Source organism: Serinus canaria, chromosome 2 (genome assembly GCF_022539315.1).
Source record: "Serinus canaria isolate serCan28SL12 chromosome 2, serCan2020, whole genome shotgun sequence".
Classification (NCBI taxonomy): Eukaryota; Metazoa; Chordata; class Aves; order Passeriformes; family Fringillidae; genus Serinus; species Serinus canaria.
The window spans coordinates 42,759,085-42,775,526 of NC_066315.1; the positions used below are offsets into that span (position 1 = coordinate 42,759,085).

At 40.6% G+C, this 16,442-nt stretch overlaps 2 protein-coding genes across 4 annotated transcripts in view; one reads left to right on the top strand and one right to left on the bottom strand.

The window, feature by feature from the left end:
* EAF1 (ELL associated factor 1) overlaps positions 1 to 6,182 on the bottom strand; it is a 19,210-nt gene extending 13,028 nt beyond the window's left edge. The window contains exons 1-2 of the mRNA XM_009086162.4: positions 6,040 to 6,182; positions 3,003 to 3,097 (exon numbers count right to left, since the gene is read on the bottom strand). Coding sequence (XP_009084410.1) covers positions 3,003 to 3,097; positions 6,040 to 6,142 — 198 coding nt within the window. The 5' untranslated portion in view covers positions 6,143 to 6,182. The remainder of the gene's footprint in view (positions 1 to 3,002; positions 3,098 to 6,039) is intronic.
* Positions 6,110 to 15,945, top strand: METTL6 (methyltransferase 6, methylcytidine). Of its 3 annotated transcripts, none has more exons than XM_009086163.4 (6): positions 6,110 to 6,257; positions 7,880 to 8,263; positions 8,960 to 9,094; positions 10,319 to 10,489; positions 12,202 to 12,343; positions 15,516 to 15,945. In XM_009086163.4, exons 2-6 carry the CDS (start codon positions 7,982 to 7,984, stop codon positions 15,662 to 15,664), a joined length of 879 nt encoding a protein of 292 aa, XP_009084411.1. In that variant the 5' UTR covers positions 6,110 to 6,257; positions 7,880 to 7,981; the 3' UTR covers positions 15,665 to 15,945. The 3 variants fall into 3 exon arrangements, with proteins under 3 accessions (XP_009084411.1, XP_050826783.1, XP_050826782.1); XM_050970826.1 differs by lacking the exon at positions 6,110 to 6,257 and adding an exon at positions 6,369 to 6,858; XM_050970825.1 differs by lacking the exon at positions 6,110 to 6,257 and having other exon boundaries at positions 6,875 to 8,263.
* Positions 15,946 to 16,442: the final 497 nt, after the last annotated feature.

The window sequence follows — 16,442 nt, forward strand, 5'->3', positions numbered from 1 at the left end:
TAAATTTGCATAGCTGTCCCTGACACGTATCAGAAATCTTCTTGATGTTTCTGCCCTGGAAATCATGGGTTTGGATAAGAAAGTTCTAATTATTTGTGCAGCAGAACTGTTGCCCAAGGAAATATGTGGTCAATTGAAAAATAATTTAAACTGCGCCACACATTTTACATAAATATATATGGCAGTATTTTCACAGTGGATTACAAGTAACTGTCACTTACAAACTGTTAAGAGCAGATGCCTTCTTCAAAGTCAGATTAGCATGCATGTGCCCATGCAATTATAATGAAATGTCTTCTCAAAGGCAAATGGGGTATTTTGATGCCTTCCAGAAAGTCCCCAAGTCCATACAATGCTAAAACCTTAAAAGTCTAAAGGCTTAGTCTGAGAAGCAAAAAAGACAAGAAACTCATGTGGTGGTGCACACTGGCTAACTGGTAATGCTGAGATTATGCTCAGCTGCACTGCATCCTTGCACAGCCCGGCCCATACACCTGGTTTTGAGATTACAGCCAGCTGAATCCATGGTCTATCTGCATGTAATAGAATGGATACACACCTGGCCATGTCAAAAAGCTGTTACACAAGGGGTTATGTTCTCAACTATAAAACATCCTCAGGCTTCTCTGTAATGTGTAGATACTGTATAAAAGAATGTGTTTTTAAAAATAAATGTTTATTCATATGCACCTTTACACATACTGTAGGAAAGCAACTGAAATCAGGGAGCAAATGGAAAAACCCTGCACTCTCCTATATATTATTCTAAGTAACAAAAAAGAACAATCACATTTTAACTACTCTGAAAGCAATTCCTATTCTCCATGTTGGTCACAGATAGAATATATTTGAATTTAAAATAGGTTTTGAACAGTAAGTGTGAAAAATCTGAGTTCCTAACAAAGACAAATTGAAAGAGATTCAGAAAGGATGTCTTAAGAAAGTCTAGTCTTCAAAGGCATGTTACATTTTTATCATTCCTACATTTAAGAGAGGAAAGTAACATTTAAGAAAGTAAAAAGAAAGCTTAAAGTCAAATCCTGCTAGCTGTTGGCAACTAGGCCAGGAAACATATAATACACAAACATAATGAAAATTGATCAAAGTTTGTTGGCTATCATTCTGCTACCCAGAAGCCTCCTAAAGCAGCAAAGACTGCGATTTTGGCTAAATAATATGTAGAAGTGTAAGTGCTTAAGCAAATTAAGCCTCACTCTTCTACTTAAAACTAAATGTTTAGGGTTTATATCAGTGCCTAAGTAACAGTGCCTTACAGATTTTGCTGATTACAGGACAGAATTGTTTTCACCTGTGAGGGTTTTTTGCCTGACAGAGTTCAAGAAGCACTTGGACAATGCTCTCAGGCACATGATATAATTCTTGGGATTGTTCTGTGCAGGGTAAGGAGCTGGATTTTGATGATCCTTGTGGGGACCCTTCCAACTCATGATAATCTATGATCTTCCTCTGTAGTACTCTAACAAGCAGAAATTTTCTCTTCTCCAGTCCAGATTGTTTTTCAAGTACTAAATCCACATGTCGAAATAGAACTTCACTTTATCCAAGCTGTGAGAGACACCAAAATATTTCCACCAAACAAATTATCAGAGATATTCTCAGGCATTATGCAGTTTCAAAAAGAAAACCTCAATTCAGAATTTGAATGCTATCCAATTGTTGGACAACTGGGAAGCAAAGCAGCATCCAAGAAATTCAGTGAAACCTGTCAGGATGAAACAATCTTAAAACCTCTCATTCTTTTCCAGTATGCCAAGTGTTTTCTGTCCAGAACACAGGCAGCACTGCCTTGGAGCAACATACACAAAGTGGCTTGGTTGCCTCAGCCTTTGCAGCTTACCATAAACTCAAGGCTGCTCATACTGAGGGGAAGATAATCAAATTAAGCTCCTCAGCACAGAGATTACAAGTGATGCCACTCAACACAAAAAATTAATGAGCAACTCTGTTTCCAACTAATCCAAGATGAATGCTGCTGTTAGTTGTGCTGTTACCTGCTCTCCAATAGCACTACCACACTCATCCTTTCTACAGACAAAAACTCACACAAAGGAGTATGTGACCTCCTGCAGCACTGAAGGTGACCAAAGCCATATAATGAACAGGATCAGGGTGAAGCAGGCTACAGCTTCATTCAGTGAGAACTATCACAGTACCATCACCTACCAATTAAAACCAGGGGCATGCTGGGAAGAACAATACGAAAGGGATCTGACACAGGCTTCCAAACTGACTGGTGCCCCCCTGCAGCTACCAGACCCATTGATGTCTGTGAATTCTGGTTTATTGGCTTGACACATAGCATTAATTTCAGCTAATAAACAAATCCAGTTCCAGCACATGAGCGCTTTCTTTTGTTTTGGTAAGGAAACCACTGAATCTTCAATGACAAACCAGCTGCACCTATAAACAGATTGATCACTTGTTTTATTGCTGTTTGACCATCATCCTCACACAGTATATCTTTATGGCATCATTAGGGAAGTAAGTCGATGGGAAACTACTTCATGGCCACTTACCAGGACTGTCCCCTTGCTTTCAATGATAAAGCTAAAGGCAGGGAACCCTCTATGCCCTATCCATACACCACTGAGTAAGGGCAGGAGCATGCTTACAGGTCTTGTCTGTGGGTTCTGAACATCCAACCTTGACTGAAGCCTGAGTTACACTGCCCTTCTTCAGCAAGACACAGCACTAAAAACGGATGGAAACCAGGTTTACAGCTTCAGATAACAGTAAAAGTCTCCTTGCCTTTCAAGGAAGAGTAGGAAGGAAGGAATCAGAAGTAAAGAACAATATGACAAAGCCCCTTACAAAGAGCCAGCTGTACAGTCCTTTCCTAAAGTAACAAACTACAAGTCTGGCTGCTTGAATACTGAACTCCCAGTATTAATAAAGAAAGTGAAAATAGCATTTACATTAGACTGTAACAACACTGCAAATTTGTTGGAGAGAAAACAGGGGCACATATATAAGAGACTTACTGGAATATGTGGCAAAGTGATGGTAACGTCATCTCCTTTACCCACTTGGAGATCCCCCTCACAAGACGTATCAATTGATGCTGGCTTAAAATCATCTAAAGAGGAAAACAATTGTGATTACATTTGTTAGAGTCTCCAGAAGCATCAATGTGCCCTGCAAAGAGCTGCCATACATTTACAGTGATTATAGGGAATGGTTAAACACACACTAGTGTTTACAGCAGGGTGGAATAACAGACTAGTACCTTGTGTCTACATGTAGCAACTCAGTCATGTGGTGGCACCATATTCTGAGCTTCCTTTTTAAAATGGAAATAACGTTCTAGATCTTGTATTTGAACACCAAAAACAGACTTCTCCAAACGCAAGCTTTGAGTGGCACTTGGTTTTACAGGCAAGTGTAAAACTGTACCAATCAAACTCAAAAGAGTAACAACTTCCAAAACCCTGGGCTCTGCTTAGCTCTTGCCAATTACAAACCTGACGACTCCTCTGTGACAATCACCAATTTAATGACACCCACTTATCTCGTCTTACTGATATTTCAGTAATTTCTTTAACAGCTATCTGGCCTCCACGATAGGACTAAAAGCTCCTCATGGGTGGAGATCTCAGCTCTCACTTCTGAGGAAAAAAGAGAGGTGCTGATCTTACTACAGCAGCTTCATGCTGGTCCAAAGCCACCGTGGACAGAAACCATCAGTGAGGGAAGGCATTGTACTGGCCTTAAACTTACACTTGTTTTAGGTATTTATGCTCCGTTGTACAATGCTTTGTCTCCCAACCAAGGCACCTCTGTTTAATGTATTCATTTGAACTGAGAACATTTTAAGTCAAAAGTATTTTCCCCTCATTATTCTATTGTGCTGGTGAGCCATTAAAAAAAAAAAAACAGAAAAAGAAGCCTATCAGAACCTCTAATATCTTGAGAGAGGATTTAGACAAATTGAAATAAAATCACACAGCTATAGGCTAGTTTGCCTTGTGTTTGTTTTTATAAGAAGCCTGCATTCAACTCCAGCATCCCTGCATCTGAAGAGGTGCAATTATATTCATGATCAAGGCTTTTAATTACTGCATTAGTTATGAAATTAATACCTCAGAACAAATTTAAAATATAATTCCACAATGAAAAACACATTTGTAAAAAACTACAACAGGAGAAAAACTCCAAATCCCGGCTTGTAATAAATTCTCATTAAGAGGATGTTAGTGATTAATTGAGTTTTACTTTGACAGCACAACAAGCAGCATCAGACACACTTGACTTAATCTTCATGCCTTAACTGCCAGATCAAATCATAGCCTTCAATTTCATCGGAGCAATCTGTTTCTAGCTATTGTTTCCCTCCTACTTTATGTGCAAGCTTGCTAAATAAAATAAACCAGCTGTACAAGAGACAGCATCTTTGCCAAAACGGGACCAAGAGTTCCAACAGCACAGTCACCAACTTAAAAGGAATATCACTACCAGACTTCTTTCTCAGGCACAGCAATATAGAGTTACTTTAAACAAACACTCAACTAATTGTTTTCATTTTGTTAGCACGTGCCTGGCTAGTCCTCATCTAGATCAAGAGCACATATTTCCCTCCAAATATACCCACAGCTCTTTTCCCAAAAAATCAAATGTTTTCAAGATGTGTTTTTCAAGGATAATCCAGTTTCTCAGTATAGGAATGAAGTATCTTAAGAAGGTTGAAACAAATGTAGCCTACAAAATCCTCTCATTGTAGTTTGTGTGAAGAGGATTATGGCAATAAAATAATGTTTGGATCCCAGATAAATCATTCCAGAACAACGGTGAGGGGAAAAATATAACAAGACAATGAAGAAATCTCATTTAAAAGACACAGATGGAAAACAGAGCATTCAGAAAGATCTTCTGAAATAAAATTGCATGCTTCCAGTTGTAGCCTGAAGACCTTTGGCTTTGCAATCCCTTAGGAAATTGGTTATTGAAGCACTTTCCATTCTAGAAATCCAGTATATTTCCACCTGGATATAGTTTGGGTTTAACTCACACAGGATCAGGCACTTGGGTGGCCAGTATCACTAAAACTACTATTTGTGGTGTATGAATATAGGCAATGAGACCAGGCCTATATTTGTGCATCATAAACCAAAATATCCTACTGTTTTTTGTATAAATTCCCCACTTTCATAGAAAACTACTGAATTATAAGTTTAGTATTCTTTACATTCACTCTTGATGGTTTACCAGTCATTTTAGTAATAAAAACCGGACTCGTTTTGCTCAGATTTCTTGCCCCACAGAATTCAAGTACAGCAATACAATGAGTTCCTCTTCAAAACAATCTAGCTCAGGATTTATCTTGCATTTATTAGGCATTACTGTCAGTGTCTGAGTCCCTTCTGCTTGCTTTCCTGGGATAGTGATTTATTACAGCTGGCTGGAGTCGGGACAGCCAGGGAGAGCTCTTCTGGGATACACATTGCTTCATCAAGAAAACACCCAGTTAGAAACCCAACTCTGGATGCTCCGGCTACCTCTCCAGGCCGGGCCTGCGGTGGGATCTGTCCTGCGGTTAATTGCCACGAAGAGAACAAAACAAGATGGCAAAGCCACCCCCTTACGGGGGGAACTCTTCATGCTTCCGAGCGATTAATGGCAAACTTTCTAAAGCTGTTCCTTCGCCTTGGCCTGCCTCGCTCAAACCCCCTCCCCGCCAGCATCCACCTCCCCCTTCCTCCCGGGCGGGACTCCTCTGTGGGGAAAACACTCGTGGAGAGGAAAGACGGGCGCGGGAAAGGAGGAGACGGCTGTGGAGGGGCAGCAGGGAACGGGAGGGGGGAGCAGGGCGCTAAAGGAGATAGGAGAGAAGGGGGGAGACGGGCGATGAGGGGGCAGGAGGGAAGCGGGTAAGAAAGCGGGGACGAAGCGGGGAGGGATCGCCGCGATGGCGGAGCGAAGGAGGCGAGGGGAGCAGCGGGGTGGGCGCGGCAGAAGGAGCAGCGCAGCCGGGGGACGGGAGGCGAGCGGGGAGGAAGAGGCGGCCGCGGGGGAGGCGCTCACAGCGGATGGTGTGGAAGGAGGCCTTGGGCCGCCGCTCGAAGCTCTCGCCCAGCTGCAGCGGGTGCTCCTCCTTGTCCAGCAACGAGTTCGCCGAGCCGTTCATGGCCCCGCTCCCGGCCCGGCCGGTCCCTTCCCTCTCCTCCGTGCGCTGCCGCCCGGCGTCCTCCCGGAAATTCTCGGCTTTCCCTTCCGGGAACCCTCTCCGGGGCTGGCGGCGGGTACGGCGGGGCGAGGCGGGGGCCCGGGGCCGGGCTGGGGGTGCTGCCCCGGGGAGGGTCCCCGGGGAGGTGGGAGCCCGGCGCTCCCCGCCCTCGGTAGGGTAGGGCAGGGCAGGGCAGGAGGGGCTTTCCTTGCCTTCCCTGCCGGGGTATCCGAGCCCCGGCTACGCCGGGGCAGGAGCTGCCGGAGGGAAGCTGGTTCCGCGTGGTGGGACCGGAGGATCACACGGAGGTGTTACATGTTTGTGGGCTTAGCTCTGGATTAAACACCTTTAAAAGGCTCTTTAGCCTAAGGATGGGCTGTTGCGACTGAGTTGATCATCGCGCTGCCTTCCCACCGCAGCAGAGGCGTCACTGAAGGGACTGGCTCGCGTTTGTTTGCTTGCGTGTGCTCTCCTTCTGTGGTGAAATAATGGAGCGTGCCTGGGATATAGGCAGAAACACGGCAGAAAATGTTGCTGATTAAGTTTTTGTTTGTTTGTTTTGAGGACATGCTCTTCTTGAAGAGACGTCCTTTCGAAGGAGCCTCTTCTTCATAACCTCTTGCGCTGTTTTTGGAGGAAAAGGGGGCGTGTCTGTGACGCTGGACGAAATTCTGACAGTTCTTTACTTCATTTGCACGCTTCCGTATTTTATGTTTGTGTTTGTGTCATGACATGTACATATCATGATAGCATCGTCTATAACATGTACAATCCATGAAGAAATCTCATTTCTATGAGATTCTCATAGAATGTATTTTATCCTATGATAAAATACATAAGCAAAGTAGTAGCTTTGTTTGTTTGTTTGTTTGTTTTAGGGTGTGTATTGTTGTGGTTTTCTCATTTCCTTTTTGGTAAATTGACAGCAGTGCCTGGCTCTGGGCACTGATGTACACAAGTGGTGTGTGTTTGCTACCTGAGCTTCCCTGGAAGTTACTGGGTCATACAGGATTTAATTCCCATATTCCCTCATCCAGGATCTGCATGTTTATGACAAGGCAGATGTCAGAACCAGTTTAACATCAGAGAAAATGTTTGACTCCCTTCCCAGCCTGTGTGAAGCTCTTTTTATGAACTTCTGAAAATAAAACCACCTGTGAATCCTCAGGAGGAGGCAGTGGGATGAATGCTGGCACAGCCAGCTCTGGGCATTTTGGCCACAAGTACTTGTTTTGTTCCCTTCCTTAGGTGACATATTATAAATGTGTTTTCTCACAGAGCTGAGAGCAGGAAGGAGAAATGCTAATATGAATACACTTTGTTTCCTTAATTTGAATGTGACTGTTAAATGTCATCTCTTCTTAAGTTACCTTTTTTTTTCTGAAGTGTTCTAAGTGAGATTAATGAGAAACAAAGCCCTTGCATTCCCTCTCAATCTCTTTTAGTGAAAATAAAGTTACAGCTGCACCATCTTTCTCTTGTTGGGTTTCTAGAATGCAGAGGGAAGACCAGGATACTCTCAAGTGCCTTATTTAACTTTGACATCAGTGTGGTGTTGTATACAGTTCTTAGTTTAGATGAAGGTTTTCTGAAATTAAGAGAAATCTGGTACCATATAAGTCCATTGGGTAGGACAGATCACTAAAGTTGTAGTAAATGCATACTGTAATTATTTCTTATTTTTAATTCTGCTTCTAGATTCTCACTTATTTTACCTAAGTTAAGTGATGGAACCATACACTAAAGAAAAAAAATCATCCTTGGGTCTTTTATGTTCATGTTTGTGTGAAAGAATCTAGCATGTTCCAAGAAAAGGCCTCAGCAAATTGCTTAAATATATTACCAACATCTATTGAAGATGGTGCTTTCCAAAAAAAAGGCCATAGTGCTCGAGTCCTTAGCCCAGAAGAAGTGGAAAAACTGGCAAAAGATCAGGTTTTGGTGTCTGAGTTCAAACAACTAAAACTGGAGAAAGAGGCACAGAAGAACTGGGATCTATTTTACAAAAGAAACAGCACCAACTTCTTCAAAGACAGACATTGGACAACCAGAGAGTTTCAAGAGTTAAAGGCGTGTCGTGAGGTAAGGTCTGTGCAATTCTGCTGTAAAAGATGGGACTGATTGTTTCCAATCACTTGTTCCCAGGGGAATTAGTAATACTTAGAACAAAGCCATTTGGGTAAGAGCTGACACATGTAAAGTTTGCAGTGCCCTGTGTGTTTTCATTTCAAAGGTAATGTCTCAGAATCACATGCATCAGTTTAGTTTCAGTTTATAATTGGCCCTTACTGGATAGGGATGCATTCATAGCATCCTGGATGCTGATAATGCAGTCTGGAATATTTGGTTTTTGAGTCCTAAAGTAGACAGCTTGTCTCTCTGTGTGCAAGCTGGTGCACTTCAGTACACTTCTTTAAAGAAAAGCATCCAGAATTGCAGGCTGGCTGCTGAACACAGTTAGGGAGAATAGCCAGATGCATCTGTTGTTCCTTACAGCTGAATAAAAAACAAGGCAGAAATAGCACAAGTCTGTTGATTACCTAAGGGGTAGATGACTGAAGAAATATTAATATGTTCTAAAATAATTTCTAATTTTGCAGAAATTTGGGATGTCTGGGTTTTAGTGTCAGATTATGCAGTGGCTGTCTACTTTGGTTTTTTGTGAAGAATCCTAATTAAAATTGATTATAGCTTTTAAAAATGCTGGTTGAACAGAGACTCTGCTCGTATGATGAGAAAACAAAAGTTATGTTTTGTCTTGTATTGCTTTCTCCCCAGTTTGCAGATCAAAAACTGACCATTCTGGAAGCAGGCTGTGGGGTTGGGAACTGCTTGTTTCCACTCTTAGAAGAAGATAAGAATATTTTTGCATATGCCTGTGATTTCTCTCCTAGAGCTGTTGACTATGTGAAGGTTGGTGTGATATTTGGAACTTCTTTTAGAGTGTTTTTTAGGAGCTTCTAAAATTACAAATGACTGTAACAACAGACTTCTCTTGGCTTCCTTTTTGTAGGAAGGGCAGAATATGCTTTGCCAAAAAAATTGAGAGTGATGCATTTCAGTGGAGATCCTATGTAAGAAGCCAAATCATTGCTCAAGACTTGGCTTTTAAGTGTCAAATTAGAGCATTATGGTATATTACTTGAATGATTTATGAAGACAGTGTTTTTTGGGTGCACTACTATGTCTCTGCTGACTGTGCAATAAAAGCGAAGTTTTGTTTGTCAGGGAACTTACATTTAATAGAGGGAGTCCCAAGGAGAACGTTAAAAACAAGGCTGGGAAAATTATTGTTAAAGGGATTTGTAACCTGATTAGGAGTAGGTGTGTTTACACTTAATCGTGGGTACTGCAGTCCAAAGTGGAGCCTTGCAGCAGGGCTGGTGGTGGCTTTGGGCATTAAAAGTCTTTATGAAGTTTGTAATCACAGGTAAATTTCTATATATCTGTTAACTGAAAGCATTGTGACCAAGAGCCACAAGGCACAGACAGCATTTATCATGCAAGAGATGAGAAGAAATACCTGTGGCAAAGAGAAGAGGACAGCAGCTCCCTGGGATGCTGTGGCTGCACCCCAAGATGAGGTTGGGCTGAGCCTGTACCCTGGGTTTTGGATGACATAATGTCATCTGCCTCCACGGCTCTTGCTGAATTTATTTTTTGCCAAGACTGAGGTTTTGTTTTCCACGGCAAAACTGTGAGCTAGAGCAGTCCAGCTGCAGATTATGTGACAGGAACCCTGACTGTTTGCACTCTACCTGTAGCTCAAGAGCTTTACTTTCATCACCTTGTAATATGTAATTTCTTTCAATAGAGTTTAAGTGTTCTTTAAAAGAAGCAGGGGTAAAACAGAAATAGTACGTTTTCTGAATTGTCTTAGTGCACATTCCTTCTCAAATTTGTGGGAACAGACTACTCTACTAGTCTGTGAACAGACTATTCTACTAGTTAGAGTTTCACTATTGTAGTTAGCTGCAAAGAATTTCTGTGTTAGCTGTAGCCACCTGTTGGAGGTTAAGATTATCTTACCACTGTGTTTTGTGTCTCTCTACTGATTAATTTCACAAGATTTTTACTTTATTTTAGCAACAAATGCTGCTAATTTTCAGTGAAAGCTTGTTCTTTTAATTTCTCTAGAAAAATGCCTTATATAGTGTTGAAAGATGTAAAGTGTTCCAGTGTGATCTTACCAAAGATGATCTTCTAGACAATATACCAGCAGATTCCGTGGATGTTGTCACACTGATATTTGTGCTTTCTGCCATTCATCCTGACAAAATGCATCTTGTCCTGAGGAACATTTACAAGGTAAAACCAGCTGATTTCACAGCCTTTAAAGCACTTTCCTTCTTTTTAGCTCAAAAGTATATTTTATTTCTGAGAAAATTACTCTCTTGCAATGGTGAGTTTTCATATTATATTCCATGGATGTGTTTTGTTTGTTCACCAAGTGTGCAGGACTAAAATATATTTTACAATTTCCTTTTTTTATCTCCTGGAATTGTGAGATTGCTTGGATTGAGACCTGATTCAAAAAAGATATAAAAATATATAAAATATGGCCTTCATGTACCTGAAAAGGGCTTACAGGAAAGATGGAGAGAGATTTCTACAAGAAAGAGCATGTAGTGACAAGAAAGGGGGAATGGATTCAAACTGACAGTAGGTTTAGATTAGATAGTAGGAAGAAATTCTTTAGGGAGGTGCTGGTACAGGTTGCCCAGAGAAGCTGTGGATGTCTTCCTCCTGGAAGCGTTCAAGGCCAGGATAGATGGGGCTTTGAGCAACCTGATCTGGTGGAAGTTGTCCCTGCCCATGGCAGGGGAGTTGGAACCAGGTGATCTTTCAGGCCCATTCTATCCCAGGCCACTCTCTGACTCTGTGATTTTAAAGCTGTGACTTGGGTTGTATGCTGTGAATAATGTTTATATATTGCAGAGCTGTGTTCATAAGTGAGCCAAAATTAATTTCCAGAGATCCAGTGACCTGCAGTTAGGATGTTGCTGTTATTATGAAACATATTTGACCTGTGGTGATTTAAAAGTGGAGTATTCAGAAGTCAACATTAATCTAGAGAGACTCACTCCCCTAAGCTGTCTTTGTTAGTTGACAGACTTGGACAGGGTGGGTCAAACAACCTGAACTGTGATTGTTCTGAATTTTCTTGAGATGTCATATATTGACTGCAGAGGAAAACAGTCAACATATTTTTTTACTTTTGCATACGAGTGTATTAAGGGTCTTTTATTTTCTGATATTATTTGGCTTACTATCAGCAGCTTGAAGAAGGAACATTAGGGGTTTTTTTTTTATATCTCCAGCTGTTTTCCAACATCAGGATTGGTTCTTAGTTCATATAAATATTTAGATATCTAAAATCGGCATGGGCAATGACCATGTATTTATGAATTTTAAACTATAGCTTGCTTTCTTTACCAAAAAACAATTTTAAATATCCATTATGTGCTTTGCTAAAATGGTTTCTTATTTATTTCGTAACACATTGCATATTCTTTCTCCCCTGAAAAAAGAAATGTCACAATATTCCAAATTTTATTGTTAACCATTAAAGAAAATCAGGTGCTAAACAGGATAATAGCCAACGGAAAAAAATTGCCCTGTTAGGAATTTTTATTAAACTGTGTATTTTCTTCTTTTTTCTGTGTTTGAAGAGTTGCTAATTTAGCTGATCAGCACCCAAATAGGTATTGTAAAACTAGTTGTAGTCTTTTATTCATGGGGAAACATTTTTAAGAGTCAATCCAGTTTTTGGACAACCTTTTTGTTGCACAGGGAATGAATTATATCTATATCTATCTACATCCATCTATCTATTTATCTATAGATATAATTATAGATATCTATCTCACTGTTGTATTGTATTCCTGTAATCTTGTATTGACTGTGTTAGTCTACCTTGTCTTAGTTACCTATGTCTGTACATGTACACAAATAAATATACCTATATATGACTAAATCTGTTTAGCTTATTAAAGCATGTGTGTATTATGTGATGACAGGTATTAAAACCAGGCAAGTGTGTCCTGTTCCGAGACTATGGCCTCTATGATCATGCAATGCTCAGGTTTAAATCAGGCAGCAAACTTGGGGAAAACTTTTATGTCAGACAAGATGGGACAAGGTCGTATTTTTTTACTGAAGGTAAGACATGTTGTAGAGTGCTTTCTTTTCTGTACATCTTCTGTTCAAACTTTCTCCAGCAAACTGCCAGCATGCCCATGGAAGTTCTATTTTGTGTGGATGAGCTGTTAAATTGTGGTTTATTGCATTTACCATCCTTTTTGGGAAGAAGCAGTTATTTAGGATGGCAGAACTTCGGTGAGCGCTTTCTTGTCTATAAGCTTGTTGTATGGGCTATAATTCTCCAAGAGGAGGAGTTTCTGAATTAGCTGAATTTCATTCAGGTTTGTTACCTAAGGGGAAAAGACCTGTGTTCAGTAAGAGAATTAATCATCTTCATGAAACAAGTAAGCAATTCTTTTGGCATCATTCTTTGTGCAGGTGAGCAGGATGAGATTTATTGACTTCTAAAAGCAGAACCATGACTGCTGCACTGAGAAGCTCATGCACAAATCCTGCTGAGATAGCACTGACTAGCTGTGGTCACTCTGTCTTCTAGGGTTTGTTTTTTAGTGAAGACAATGCAAAAAACCATTTCCATGTGATACAGTATTTAGTTTTTGTTCAGTGGTCATAAGGGTTTAGGAGGAGGGGTAGTTATTGCAGTTTACTGGTGGAGAATTTGAAGCTCAGAGACATGAAGGAATTTGCTTAGAATCCCAAAATGAATTGGGTTTATAGCTTGGCTATAGCTTCTAATTCCCAGTTCCTCATGCTAAACTCGCTACTCCCCCCATCACTTGTAGAGCATTGTGTAACAAGAGCTGTGAATTTATTTCTGTGGGGTTCTTTGTTCTTAGTCTAAAGCAAGATACAGCTGCTGAAGAGACCGATTTGGAGCCAAGTAAATGTTATTAATATTTTATGCCATAACATATTGACTAACTGCTTCTGATACATAAAAACCATTATTCTTCTCTGAGCTCCCCCTATTCTTTATAGGTGTCCTGGTTTAGGACAAATTAGGGGAAATCTCCGAAAGGGAGTCCCCTAAAAACAAACCTCCAACCACCCCTCCCCCAATACCGGGTTCGGGAAGGAATTCCTCGGAGGAGCTAAGTGGAAAATAAAACCTATTTAATAACAAGTAACAAAAGAACACTCCCCAACACAAGAAAAGAAAAAGAAACCAGGCAGTGTTGTGGAGGGTGCTGAGCGTCTCTCGCAGACTCCGGGGGGTCCTGGACGTCCCAGGTCAGGTCCGGAGCCGGTACGGTATCTTCAGGGGAGGGTAAGAAAGAGGGAAAGGAAAAAAAAAAAAAAAAAAAAAAGAAGAGCGCAAAAAAACCAAGCAAGCCAAGCTAAGCAGCAGCAGCAAGCAAAAGCAGCCAGCAAGCTAAGCAGCAGCAGCAGCCAGCCAGCCAAAAGCAAAAGCCGAGGTGCCCGGTCACCCTCACCCCCCCCCCGCCTCCCCGCCCCGCCGCGGCAAGACGGCCGGGGGGGGGGGGGGAAGAAAGGCCAGACACAACACACGATATTGGGATAAAGGCTGTCACCCCACGACAATAGGACAATGATGAAATCTAATATAATGCAGTGCTACAACTTCATTGAAGCATTTCTAGATCTGTTATTTATTGATTTTTAGTTCTCTTTAAACAATTAGCTCTTACAAAGAGAATGGATGCTAAAGGGAACAAATAAGATACTGACCTATCTGTGGAATTTTAAATCTCATTTTTATTGTGTTTTAGAGTAGTTTCTGAATGAGAAGTTCCTTGCTAGTATGCATGCTTCCCTTGCAAGAAGAATTGAGGTAGGGATGAGGAAGAGGAAGAAAGGAGAAAAGAGAATTTATTTTATATTGCTCATGTCAGCAATTGTTTTTCCTTGGGCTAGTCTGTGACTGTCTCACAGATCACCTCTACTCCCATTTTTAATCATTATGATCTCATTCATTTCACGTAAACATTGCTTAATACTTGAGAATTCTTTTGTTACTGGAGACATGACTCCCATCAGTTTCCACAGAGGTTGCAACCTTTGCTGTTTTTCATTTCTTTAGCACTGCATTGGTACACCAAGTTATTGCTGCATGGGGTGATTTGAATTATACTTGTTTATAATATGGCAGATGGCAACACCAAACTTCTTCCATGGGAAAAAAAAATCCATTCTTCTGCTGTTTGAAATAATACTAAATTTGTGTAGGAATGCGTGGTTGTAGTTTTGTATTATGAAATATGTGCAACTTCCTCACAATAGGATTTCAATAGGTCCACAATGGAGTGCTGTTTATTTATATTTCATTGGTGTGGGTTCCCATTTTACATGAACACACAGTGTTTACAGTCATGGTGGGCTTGGGTTGATCTAATCCTGCAGTGCCACCAAAGTGGGTGGTCTCATCTTCCTCAGCACACCATCTCTGGTGGTGCTTCCTGTACCCACATGATCTCTGTTTCATCGTGCTAATCCCCCTGAGCAGTTAAAAATGGAATGTCTTTGTTTTCTGTCAAGTAACGGAAGTTTAGAACAGCTTAAATGTACTGTGAAATTGCTGCCTGAGTAAGTGAACTGAGGTGCAGGAAAGGAAAAATTATGATTTTTAATTAACATGACAGGTCAATAGCATGAGCAGACCTTCCTGCTGCATAGGTCACCCTGTTTGTGAGGTGCTTCTGCCTTCCCTGAGGGAAATAGGCTCTGAGTAAAATTTTTTTGTTTATGGAAAATACTTTCAGTTCAACTTAGTGGAGTCTTGATACCTCCATATCCTCTTTGCCATTTTGTCAGTTTTTCTTTTGAGCAATTGCATGTAACATGGGGTGTTACTCTTCGCTGAGCAGAAGCGTATCTGCACAGCTGGATTACCTTTGAAATATTTGTGGTAAATGATGTATTCAGCTAGTGAAGGTCAGCTGCACAAAGGGAAAATGCACTGGTGTCAGTCACAATGAGAATGACAAGGCTTAATAAAAATAAGAGATGTGGCAATTTTTGGAAATTCAACTGAGTAACTGGCTTAAGCCCCAGTTTTACAAGCTGTTTTGCTTAGGTTGATGTTTCCAAAGGAGATCTTTATTGATTTTTATTCAGCAGTCTGCCCACGTAGAACAGCTTGAAATCTGAAGGCCTGTGTGATTTTCATGCTGTAACACATAAGAACATATGCTTATATAAATGCTGTCTGGTGTTTTAAAAATAGTTTAAACATAATATTTTATCTTCTTTTTTTTAAATTCTCTTTCAGAGTTCTTATCTCAGCTTTTCAAGGCTGAGGGATATGAGCAAGTGGTCAATGAATATGTGCAGCGAGAAACTGTGAATAGGAAAGAAGACTTGCGTGTTCCAAGAGTTTTTCTTCAAAGCAAGTTTCAAAAGCCTTTCAGGGAGACATAAGTTCATTGCTTGTTTGAAATGGAAACTAGCACATCAGCTGTGTGCTCATCTTTCTGGTGAAGCAAAAATGTTGGCATCCAGTCCCTCTTGTTGGTTTACATCCTAGGATACAAAATATGAATTCTATTTCTAATTCAATTTTAAGACAGTCTAGTGATGCAGGCAACCTGTTGAGCATCTGTATTCCTGCTTCTAAAATAAAACCTGTGCCACATTGTTGGAGGAGCAGGTAAAGCATATAAATAAACTTCCATTTTTATTAAAAACTATTTTTAAATAAGTATCCTGTGTTTCCTGTCACTTGTGATTTTTGAGGCTCGTTAAAGTTACAGTATTTAATTCACTTTCAGTACTTGTAAGACTTTGGAATGTACTTTCTCAGGTACAGGAATGAAACAGACTCAGTGAGCAGTATAGTGTAAGCTGCCTTAATATTTTGATAATGATATCTTTTTAATATGCTCAGCATTTAGATGTGTAAACAAATGTTTATATTCTAAGGCAGATCCTAATTGATCTGATTTCATGCTTGAAGAAGCATGTTAGCAGATCAGGTTGTATTTATCCCTAATTAATTTAAGATGTTCTTCATTTAATGTGCAGAAATATTTGATGTTTTGCAAGTCAGTTTCCTGTTTGAAACTGAAATCAGTATTTCTTTGATATGAAGTGTAGTCAGCTGCTTCTTTCCTGGGCAGAGGTCTTAATTCTTTTCCATCACTCCCAGGAAAGCTGTGTTGGTCTTTGCTCTTCCTACCACTAAAAGCCACCATAGTGT